General features: G+C 38.0%; 1 protein-coding gene across 6 annotated transcripts in view; it reads right to left on the reverse strand.

The window, feature by feature from the left end:
- aak1b (AP2 associated kinase 1b) overlaps positions 1–12,273 on the reverse strand; it is a 36,883-nt gene that overhangs the window by 14,192 nt on the left and 10,418 nt on the right. For 3 of the 6 annotated variants that reach the window (XM_084105344.1, XM_084105346.1, XM_084105349.1), the window contains exons 6-17: positions 11,687–11,768; positions 11,160–11,292; positions 9,864–9,967; positions 9,614–9,699; positions 9,367–9,533; positions 6,515–6,597; positions 5,595–5,897; positions 4,391–4,566; positions 4,016–4,236; positions 3,143–3,223; positions 2,607–2,666; positions 357–461 (exon numbers count right to left, since the gene is read on the reverse strand). In XM_084105344.1, coding sequence (XP_083961470.1) covers positions 357–461; positions 2,607–2,666; positions 3,143–3,223; positions 4,016–4,236; positions 4,391–4,566; positions 5,595–5,897; positions 6,515–6,597; positions 9,367–9,533; positions 9,614–9,699; positions 9,864–9,967; positions 11,160–11,292; positions 11,687–11,768 — 1,601 coding nt within the window. The remainder of the gene's footprint in view (positions 1–356; positions 462–2,606; positions 2,667–3,142; positions 3,224–4,015; positions 4,237–4,390; positions 4,567–5,594; positions 5,898–6,514; positions 6,598–9,366; positions 9,534–9,613; positions 9,700–9,863; positions 9,968–11,159; positions 11,293–11,686; positions 11,769–12,273) is intronic. The other 3 variants (XM_084105347.1, XM_084105345.1, XM_084105348.1) reach the window with 2 other exon arrangements.

Consider the following 12,273-nt stretch of genomic DNA (forward strand, 5'->3'; position numbering starts at 1 on the left):
TCAACAATGGACATCATAAGAACTTTCTTTCGCTACTTTGAGCCCTACATGATGAGTAGATTCTTCAAGGTATCTTGGAGAGGAGGGGTGTGCAAGTCATATAAACTAACTACAGGCGTGCCTCAGAGTTCGGTGCTTAGCCCCCTCATCTTTTTTTAAATACTCAAGCCTTTTGTGTTGATTTCACAATGCCAATACAAATTGTATGTGGCAAGAGGAGAAAATTGCAAGCTATCCCAAATACAGGGACTGGATGAATATAAAAAAATATCCTTTGTCTCAGAGAATAGGAAAGTGTTTAGAATAGCTTTTGTTAAAGGAGCAAGCACACAGAAAGACAATCAGTGAGAGCTTACCACCTCTGGTGTCATCCATGGAGCTGCCGAAGGGGTCGGCCATGGACAGCAGATCAGGCAGCATGAGAGAGGTATCTGGAGACTTCAGGCCCTCTATCAGCTTCTCTGTAAGTCAGCCAGTGGAAACAGCGAGCGTTAGCCAGAATAAACACCGAAGTGTAGCCAATGCATAAACAGAGAGGAAAGGGAAAGAACAATGGAGGGTTTGAAAGCAAGACTGGTGATTAGAAAAAAGTAACTTGCACAGAAGAAAATAAACCGCAGAAGAATTATCGATGGGTCTAAATTATACATTGCACAATTTAGGCCAAATGCACAACGTAAAAGACACACTATTTTACCCACTCTTGTAAAAGACCCACTCATAGTCATAATCAAACTTCAGATCTAATATTGTCATATGGAATCGATGTTGAGAGCGTTGAAATTCTGCAGCAGAGCAATGACATCTCAGATCATTATCTATTCTCGTGTATATTCCATTTAGCCAAGGCTGCAAAACCAACTTCCTGTTACAAATATGGTAGAACTATCACTTCTACCACTAAAGATTGCTTTATAAATAATCTTCCAGATCGGTTTCAACTCCTCAGCATACCAGATAGCTTAGAAGAACACGATGTTGCAACAGAAACTATTGACTCTCTCTCCAGCACTTTAGACAAAGTAGCTCCTTTGTACTTAAAGAATTTTAAGGAAAATAGTCAGTATGTTTTTGTATTTTTGAGGATTTGTACATTTCTAAAATATTTTTCTAAATTTCAACATATGCTCTCAATGACAAATACAGAAAAGTTAGTTCATGCATTCATGACCTCAAGGCTAGATTATTGTAATGCTCGACTGGGTGGTTGCCCAGCACGCTTAATAAACAAACTCCAGCCGGTTCAAAATGCAGCGGCTAGAGTTCTTACCAGAACCAGGAAGTATGACCATATTAGCCCTGTTCTGTCAACACTGCATTAGCTCCCTATTAAACATTGCATCCATTTTAATTTAATTCTTGCTAATTACTTAAAAAGCACTAAATGGTTTAGCTCCTCAGTAACTGAGCGTCTAATGCAATCTCAAAATTCTGGCCAGTTGATAATATTGATAATAAGAATATTAAAATCAACTGCTGGCAATAGATCCTTTTCCTATTTAGCACCCAAACACTCTCTTTAGCCTGGCATACACATAACACATTTTCACATTTCGATAATTCACACCTGTTAAAGGATTGTTAGGCTGGATAAATTAGGCCAAACAGGGAGCACTTCCAATAACACCCGATGTACTTGTTTCATCATAAGAATGATCTATGCTAATATTAGTCTCTCTGTTTATCCCGAGATTACCGTAGTCAGCCGTATCCGGTCCGTATCCAGATCAGATGTTGGACCTGCACCTAGACACGACCAAAACGCAGCCCTGAAGGTCAAGCAGAGTTTCTGCCAACTAGATAATCCCCTGTGAAGGCCTCGTCGACACGACAGCCATCGGCACAGATCCTCAGCAAAGACCACAAGAACCAGAACTAGGTAAGTCCTCCGCACAGACCTATGACCAGCTTCGTCTCCATACTGGGCATGATGCCTCTGCTTGCATGCATTTGTGCTCAAATTACCTTCTTTTGTTAAAATGACCATTTTGGCAAGGTATTAATGTAAGCGTATTTGGCTTGCCTTAGTAAATGCAAAAAAGCAGGACAAAAAAAATAATAATCAAACAACAACCAAAAGTTCAGTATAAAAATAAATCAAAAGAAACTACAGCAGTTTTTCAGTTAACAGCATCCAATCAGTATTAAATATCAAATAATCTTGCCGTGAAGACTACAGCAATTATTTCAGTATTTTCCTTTTATATTTGATTTAAAAAAAAAATCTAATTTCTAAATGTCTACTTGAATACTTAATATTTTTTAATGATATCTGATAAAGCTCAAGCAGCTTTATATAATTATAATTTATTTCTTTGTTCCACATTTATTCTATTGCTTTTCATTTCTTTGTTCTTAAATGTATTATTGAGAGTTTATTTAAAAAATGACTAGAAAAGCCTAAAGACTGTGAGTCGGGATTAATTTGTTAATATTATTATTTTTTTGTAAAAATATTGTTCAATAGTACAATAGTGTCCGCTTTGGTATAAAATGTTTTATTGTGCATCACAAAATTTCAACAGAATAGGTATTTGGTATTGTGACAACTGCATGTGTGTGATGAGTACTAAGGTGAGCACAGCTGGCATGGACCTCTGCATTACCTGGCACAGCTAGAAAACCAGCTCCCGTTTCCAAGCCCAGAATGTCAGTAGGTCTTTCAGCTGTATGAGAGCAGAGAAAGAAGATGGACATAAGGTAGTCAAGAAGAGCTGGACATTAACGGGAGTCATTAAATGCTAAGCCTCCGTGTGAATAGAAGAAACACACAGACACTGACAAGCAGCTCAGCAGGGATGCTGAGGTAAGTGGTGGGATGTGATTCAAAGGGCACATCGTACTGGAGTGTTTCATCTTAATAGGAGTCTCCTGCTGATTCTGGAGACCAGTTTGACTACCTCTAGATATACTGAGCATGTGCTGCCATTTAGCGAATGAGGCTAGGAATGGTATCGAAATAAAGAGAGGGACTGGCACTCTCACGCGTACGGAACAAGAAGCAAGGATGTCACAAATAAGGGGATTTGCAGTTGATTAGGGACTTGGGGGGATTGGCAGTGATTCATATTTGCTTGAGAGTTCAATTCACTCAAATATCTTTAAGAGTGGAACATCAGATTAGGGCTGATGGTACACCTACCGGGAGGTGGAGGAGCAGGTTCTGCAGCCTCCAGGTCGGGAATAAGACTCTCAGTAGCAGCAATCAGAGGTTCAACGGGTTCTGCAAACAGCAAAAACAGTTACATTCCCCACTAAATCTGGCTCCATTTGAAAACACTTTTTTTTTTTTTTTTAAGAAACTCTCCCAAGTGGATAAATCTGAAAACGGTATTTGAAACCGATGAAGCATGTTTAGTCATGCATATTGCACCGATAGATATCTCTGTTTACACTGGTTTGTGCCTGCTATGTGCTATTCACTTTCAGTGTTGTTAAAGATAAATGTTACGTTGTACAATCTTCATTACATTCTTGCAAAGATGACAGAAAATGTACTATGCAAAACATAAGAGCAATTGCATTTTGGATGCACCAGTAAATGGTGGGATATTTTGCTAATAAAATGATAGGGTAACACTTTATTTTACAGTGTCCTTGTTATATATGTTACATGCACTTACCATAGTAATAACAGTAAATTATGCATAATTACATGCAACTAACCCTCAACCAAATCCTAATCCTACCCTAACCCTATAGTAAGTACATGTAGTTACTTAATATTACTCAGTACTTAAATATATAATTACACTGTAACAATGACACCTTAAAATAAAGTGTAACCAATGAGAGTGCCAAAAGAACACCATAAGAAATGTATTATGTTTGGTCTCTCTGTATCATCTCAGTGAGTTTTTCTTTCGTTTTACGCATGCACAGTAACATGATTTTGCCATTTTTTTACATTTCGTGTGGACAGAGAGCGTTTTTGGATGAATCTGGATTTATGTAGATGTAGCCTTTAAAACATTGATAACTGCATTCTGCAAAGTGTGTGAGCATGCAAAGTTACCATCAGCTAGCTTGGTGAAGTCTTTGTTGAGCAGGTCCTCAGCCGTGAGTTTGGAGAAATTGTCGTCTCCGAAGGGATTCCAGGTAGGCTGGACCGGGGGGCTTGTCAGGGTAGCGGCTGAAGCAGGAGCTTGGGGGACAGAAACGCTGCCTTGCTGGGCAGGCTGGTACACACTCTGCTGGGAGGACTGGGGAGAGTTGGAAGGGGTGGCACTGGCCGACCTAATTGTGTCCAAACAATGGAAGAAGTGTTCATATATTAGTTTAAGTAGGTTCGAAGGTGACAGAACACTTCTTCTTGATTATGTAGTCTGTATAATGGCAGTGTCACATTGCAAAGGGCTTAAATTCTATCTTTATAGGTTTGATTTCTCACTTTGACTTATTAAGGCTGGCTTCTGCGGTGGCCGCCTGCAGCTGCTGAGTGGACTGGCTGACCGGCACTCCGAACATAGCACTGTGTGTGACATCACTCTGGATGCGCCTGTGCCCCGCCTTCTGGGCCGTCCTCGGGGACGATGGAGGAGTCTGAGATAGGCCAGGGACCACAGGCTGAGGAGAAGATGAAAAGACAGGAGGATGAAGCAACTAAGAACTCATAAGATACAGAGAAATTAGAGTGTGACATGCAAATGAAATTTAAATGCAGCGAAATGGCATGAGTTAAAAACAAAATGAAAACAAAAGGTGATTGATCAAGTGAATACAGATATAAAATAAAAATATAACCAGATGACTTCCAAAATGACTTATCTATGGCAAGATAAATAAAATTCAGACAGGTAGTAAAAATTTGGCGTATCAGACTCAAAATCATTTGTAGTAGTAGAAAAAAAAAAAAAAAAATTATAAACCCAATCCGAAATCACATCTCTTTGTGGTTTGAAATTTCAAAATTGACATGTACCACTAGAGCTATACTACCATTCAAAAGGCGAAATTTACGAAATTAATACTTTTCTTCAGCAAGGATGCATTAGATTGATCAAAAGTGACAAAGACATTTTTAATGTTACAAAAGATTTTTAAATAATTTTTAAAATTTTAAATTATTTTACAGATTTCGACATTTTGAATGGTAGAGTTTATATAGTTTAAAGTAAATGTGAAAAATAGTGTGTAGTAAATGACTTCTTTTGTCCCTCTTTGCATCATGACACTGAAATCAGTATCTAATTACACAGGAGATTTACTACACTGTCTGAACAAATGGCTCTGATTTCATCATTTATTTTCCTTACAAACAAATCAGATTTGAATGCAGTGTAAATGAAGCATAAACACCATTTGATTTTAACTTCATCAAAACGTATTGTTTTAACAAAAACATTGTCCGTCACAGTCTTCAGACACTTTTCAGAGCAAATAAACCAAAACGGGCAAATATCCGTCACACAAACAATCAAAACCATCTACGCTGATCCAAAATAAACCAGGGATGGATGGATGGATGCAAAACAATGGATGATGAGGCACAGCCCCTGCATGAGGTGCTTCAACAGTGAGAGTGAGTCTGCCAGCTCTTTGACAGGACAGGACAGGACAGGACAGAGCAGCATGCACAGGATGGAGGTGATTACCCTCTCCTCTGCGTTCTCTGGGCTGATCTGGGATTGAGGCGCTGGCTGCTGGACAGTGGGCTCTGCCTGTGCTGGAAGCGGGCCACCAGCCGGCTGAGTGGTAGTGGGCTGGACGGGCATGGGCTGCTGCTGAGCCGCTGGCGCCTGCTTACGACGGGCGCTCCGTGCCGGTGCGGTGGGCGGCGCAGGGCTGGATGGAGGAGGAGTGGCAACAGCTTTCTGAGGCGCAGGGTTACCCGCTGCTACTGGAACGCCCCCTCCTCCTGCTGCAGCCGCTGCTATGATGGAGACCGGCTGCACGGGCTGGTACACAGACAACTATACCATGATGCAAACTGTAAATGTGACCTTCACACCCCAGACTGTAGGTTTAATTTAATACATGCAATCTACCGGCTGGAATAGTCATTGAAATCAATTAAATGATGTGATGTCATATAGATCTGACTCTCATTTCTTTTTATCCAGACTTCACTACTTTCTACTGCTTTCGTAGGACTTAAACCCAATATATAGATTAGAAAACACATGCAATAAGATTGGCATCTCTGCCATCAGGGCTATATGTCTGTCCTACCAACGAAAGATGGAAATAATGTTCACAAAGCCTTTTGGAAATCAGTTTGGAAAATCATATAATTATAATTTATTCCTTTTGGAAATCATTTTTGCAGTCACACTTGGTGATATTAGATGCACAGAAATTACACATTCTTCCATGGAGTTAAATGTAATAAAGTTAAAATAGAATAGCATTACATAGCTATTTTTCCTCCATATCTCAGTTATCCTCCATATCTCATTCTTGTTATTTGTAACAATGACATTCTTTTATAATATATTACGCAATTAAAAAAAAGGGCTGTGTATTGTGGGATTGGATTAGTGTAGTGAAATACAGACAGAGTGAAGACACTCACCGTTTTATGCTGAGGGGCAGGAGATGCCAGGGCTTTTTGAGACTGAAGAGCTGCAGCTGGCTGAGCCAAGTTCACACTGACAGCTGGGAAACAAAGAGAACAATGGTGTGGAGTTAGTGGATAGATGTGGTGCATTTTGATATATTTTTATAAAGATAAGGATAAAATGTGATATATTTATAATATGATAAAATGTTAAATTAATAATGACACGAATAAAAACTACAATAAAAAAAAATATTTTATTAAAGATATATATATATATATATATATATATATATATATATATATATATATATATATATATTAGGGATGGAAACGGTTAATCGATTATCGATTAATTGTCGACAAGAATTTACTCGATTTAATTAAATTAATTGTCGGCTAATTGAACATTGCGAACGTGACACGAGATTCTCGCGGGCGGCGAGAGACCCGACACAAACCTGAGGCGGCAAAAAAGAAACCAAACATGAGGCGGTCAAAACGGAGCATGGGAGCATTTCAAATTTGAGGCGAAGGAGGACGAAAAGTGCCACCATTGCGCATATGCTTCAGTTATTGTGTGTGAGAGAGATCTCAGGACTGGTGGGAGCATACTGGCTTTAAATATTGGCTTTAACGAGGAGCAGTGGGTCTGAAATTTTGTTGTGTACAACAATATGTTGTGTCAACGTTTGTCCACATTCCTCTCCTTTCCTACGACGACATAACGTTTCGTCGGGTCATCCGTCCCTTTGCAGATGCGCGTCGGGGTTTCTCTCGTCATTAAACCGCGGAGACGTTGCCTAATGCCTCAGAAAATCCGACCTGCCTGTTTACATGACAGTCGCATTGGCACATATCCGATTTATTTCCACATATGAATGAGGCCTGAAACCGATCTCGATATATCCGAATGCATGCGTTTTTTTCCTGTTTACACTGTCATAGAACACATCGGATCTGTCACATGTGAGCAAAAAACGGAATTTGGTCACATAACGAGGGACGCCCTCTAATTTTACTGTCACCTTCCTCAGGGATGATTTAAGTTGTGTTCAGTTCTATATTTGAAGTTTCCAGGTCTAGTAATCTTACTGTTACCTTTCTCAGACCAAGGGGGATTATAAGTGCTGCTGCTGCTAATGTTTCAAGTTTTTCATTCAAGTAGTTTACCAGATAGATTATTATATGTAGGCTTAATATTGTAGGCTAAGCCTACCCATGTAGATTTTTATTTAAAATGTATGTTTCACATGCAACAGGTGAGCCAGTGCACAATTATTTTTTATGTATTTTAATTTTCTGTAGATAATTTATTTTGTTAAACTACATAAATGCCATTATCTGTACCGTATCCCAACTGTTACAATAAAACATCAATTGAGCAATATAACATGCATTTTTATTCAGTAGCCTATAAGCAATATTTAGCTTTTTATGTTAAAGACACTATTGATACCGTGAGAAATTTACATTCTCAGGAAAATAGCCGCTTATCAGGTAATCGTTAATCGATCGATAAGGTCAATCAATTAATGATTAATGAATTAATCGATAATTTGCATCCCTAATATATATATATATATATATATATATATATATATATATATATATTCATGCATTCATGACCTCGAGACTAGATTACTGTAATGCTTTATTAGCCGGTTGTCCTGCATCCTCAATAAACAAGCTACAGTTAGTCCAAAATGCAGCCGCTAGAGTTCTTACTAGATCAAGAAAATATGATCATATAACACCGATTTTATCATCACTACATTGGCTACCTATAAAGTTCCGTATTAATTATAAGTTATTGCTACTGACTTATAAAGCCCTAAACGGCTTAGCTCCAGTCTATTTAACGGATCTTCTATCGCCCTATAATCCATCGCGCTCTTTAAGATCAATAAATTCGAGGCTTTTGGTCATACCTAGGATATCCAGATCCACCAAAGGAGGGAGAGCATTTTCACATTTGGCTCCGAAACTCTGGAATAGTCTTCCTGATACTGTTCGTTGCTCGGACTCGCTCTCCCAGTTTAAAACTAGATTAAAGACGCATCTTTTCGGCCAGGCATTCATATAATATTGTTAATCTTACAGTTCAAACTACAATCCGGCCTCTAGTTCATAAATGCCAGAGGAGAACTGGCCCCCGACTGAGCCTGGGTTCTCCCAAGGTTTTTTTTTCTCCATTAGGTCACCTGATGGAGTTTTAGGACACCATTAGGTCACTTGATGGAGTTTTTTCGGTTCCTTGCCACTGTTGCCTTTGGCTTGCTCAGTTGGGGATATTTTGGGGATATTTAATTTTATTCTATCAATCAATAAATTCCAGTAGAAACAAACCTTGTTGTATTATTTTATTTTAATTTAATACTGTGAAGCTGCTTTGATACAATCTGTATTGTGAAAAGCGCTATACAAATATACTTGATTTGATTTGATATATATATATATATATATATATATATATATATATATTTTTTTTTTTTTTTTTTTTTTTACATTTAAGCTATATATTTAAAAAGTTTTACATTTAATATTTATAAGTATTTAATGTATGTTTATTATAAATTTGTTTATGACAAAAATATATATTATAAATACCAATGTTGTCAAAGAGTTTTTTTTTTACAAAATCCTCAAAATGTAATTATTTTCTCTGCTTCTGTTGGCTATATCTAAACACTGCACGACAATAGCACTTCTCAGCATCACCCAGCTCAATATTTTCCTTCACGTTCTGAATAGTAAGTATTTTATGAATGGGATTTTATGTTCATGGTAAAAGCACTGTTTGCCTTTACATTACATTTTGTGCTAACACACAGAGAACTGTGATGAATATTTCATCATATTTGTACCTATTGGCTGGGCAGCTCCGGCTGGTAAGTTGGCTCTTTTGCGTGGGGTCAGGGCAGCAGGCTGGATGGGCAAGATGCCTCCTAGTGCCTGAGACTGGGATTGTGCTGCTTTGGGCCGCTGGCGTGGGGTGATGGAAGTTTCAGTTGTGGGAATGGGGTCTGTAAGTCTACGGGACAAAAACAGAGACAAATGAGACCAGGTCAAATTCACAGACCATAAAGCACTATGGAGCCTCTGGACACGTACCTCGCCTTAGTCTGCGTTTGGCTCTTCTTCGCGGCTGCTTCGCTCGCTCTGATTGGCTCAGGAAGTTTAGCAGGAATGGGAGAATTCTAGGGGGACATATTTCAGATTAGTTTTGTTTTTATGATTTCAGGCATTCCTGCAGGCTGACGCACACAAGCACCCCAATCCAACAACTGATCCCAGAGGTAAAAGTGCTGACCCAACAACAGGCCGAGAGTGACCCTGGAGGAGAGGAAGGAAAGAGACTAACCTTGACGTTTTGGACAGGGCAGTCCCGCCGGCCCAGTTTGAAAGCAAAATAGGACACCTGATAAATGTCAGGCCTCTTATCAGGGTCTGGTTCCAGCATGTACCCTGATAAAATCACCACCACAAAGAGAGGTAAAGAGGAGGGAGAGTGGGAGGAAGAGAGAGAGTGTCACAACGTGACAAAGGAAAAAAAGAGGAGAGTGGATGATCGGTATAAGCGTTCATAAGTTGAAGGAAAAGTACATCCAAAAAGTCTTCATTTACTCACTATCAAGTTGTTCAAAACCCATTTGTACATCCATGAAACACAAAAGGAGAAGGTTTTAAAAAAAAAAAACTCCATGCCAATCTTTTCCATGTAATGGGCTGTCAAGATCCTAAATGACTAACAGTGCCACAAAACTGATGGATTTGTGTGAGCAACAGACTGAAATTTTAATTCTGTCATAATTTACTCATGATCATGTTGTTCCAAACCTGTATATCTTACTTTCTTATCTGGCTCCCATTGCCTTCCATTGAGTGAACAAAAAATACAAAGGAAGTCAATGGGAACCGAAACTGTTTGGTTACCAACATTCTTTAAAAAAAAATAGTATTTTATGTTTATTAGAAGAAAAAAGTCATACAGGGTTTGGAACAACATGAGAGTGAGTAATGACAACAGAATCTTTTTTTTTTGGTGAACTGTTCCTGACCTGTATTTAAATTTTCACTTCATTAAAGCTCTAAAATGGACTATCTTATGCTACGTTCACACTTTCAGTCCAAATTTGATTATCTGTCCTATTGGAATCTGATCTCAAATTATTGACGTCCACATTGTGTATAGCAACGTTTCAGATCTGATTTATATGTCTATGCCACTCTTTCATTTTCCGTGGCATAGACATATAAATCCTATGGCATCCTATGGCAATAACATTGCATTGCTAGGCATGCACCAAAAACAAAAAAAACACCATCACCCGAAACATAGATGGCTTTGCAATACAGATGTTGTCTTATATGTTGTCTTATTTACAACATGACACTGTGCGTCTTCTTCCCAAAAGAAGGGAAGATATTTTGTGTATTTTGACTTTGTAACTTCCATAACCTTTAATTAATGACTAGGATTTTCTTTGTATATTCCTCATTTGTGTTCCACAGAAGAAAGAAAGGACTTGAGGGTGAATAAATGATGACAAAATTTCAGTTTTGGCCCTTTCAAGTGAGACCCACAGCCATACTGAGCCAGTGGTGAGACGGAAACACACCTGATGCGAGACACGAGCAGCGACAGACAGATACTTACGGATGAGACGGTGCATGTCCTGTGAGTAACGGGAATTGTCTGGAATGGTGAAGTTGCCATCACAAATGGCCACCTGACTCTCACCAAAGGGCAATGTGAAGAAACAGATTTTATAAAGCAGACAGCCCATTGCCTGAAAGAACAAAGAACCCACGATATTGTAAAGTACGGGAAAAAGACACTCGATTGAGGTCATAATATAATGTATAAAAGCCTTGAATAAGGTTAATTAAACAGTCTTATAACTTCTGTTCTTTTTTGTTTTTTGGAACAAAACAAGCATACATTTAAAATTTACCATACTTATTTTTTAAATACACATTCTGGTCTTATTGCAAACATTTTGTAATCTCTTCTGGAATGACTTTCTTTATCTACTGACGTTAATATAACCAATAAACTAACAGCTATTGATTTAGCAAACTTGCTATTAGTCTGGTGAAAGACAGATTCGAAAAGCTTAAGAAAAGCCAATGACTTTAAAATATCTTCTGATTGGCTGTGATATCTTTAATATATTTACTTACCCAGATATCTGCTTTAGTGGTGATGATTTTGCCGTTGTACAGGTTCACCATTTCAGGAGCACGATAGGATAGTGTTGTGTACCTAAACAAAACAGACAATTTCATAAAGCTCTGCATTATAATTAGTGTTAATATTATCACCTCAAAAGAAATTTGTCATAATTTGCAATAAATACAAGGAATTTTTTAATGGCCGATTTCACCTCAAAATTCTAGGCTGAAGGATGAACAGTACAGACTTATATTATATTATAGACAATATTATCCATCATAATGGTTATTGGCCATCTATTTTAATGTATTTAAAATGTTATTTTTTTCTGGTGATGTCAAAGCTGGATTTTCAGCATCATTACTCCAGTCTTCAGTGTCACATGATCCTTCAGAAATCATTCTAATATGCTGATTTGCCACTCAAAAAACATTTTATGTTTTATAGTTGAGCTGCTAAATATTTTGTGAAAAATGTGTTAAAAAGTTAAAAAGTACAGCATTTATTTGAAATAGAAATCTTTTCTAGCATTAATTTATAATGTCTTTATGGTCTCTTTTTACCAATTTAATGAGTCTTTACAGAAAAAAAGTTT

Source organism: Abramis brama, assembly GCF_963993115.1.
Source record: "Abramis brama genome assembly, chromosome: 25".
In the NCBI taxonomy this organism is placed as follows: Eukaryota; Metazoa; Chordata; class Actinopteri; order Cypriniformes; family Leuciscidae; genus Abramis; species Abramis brama.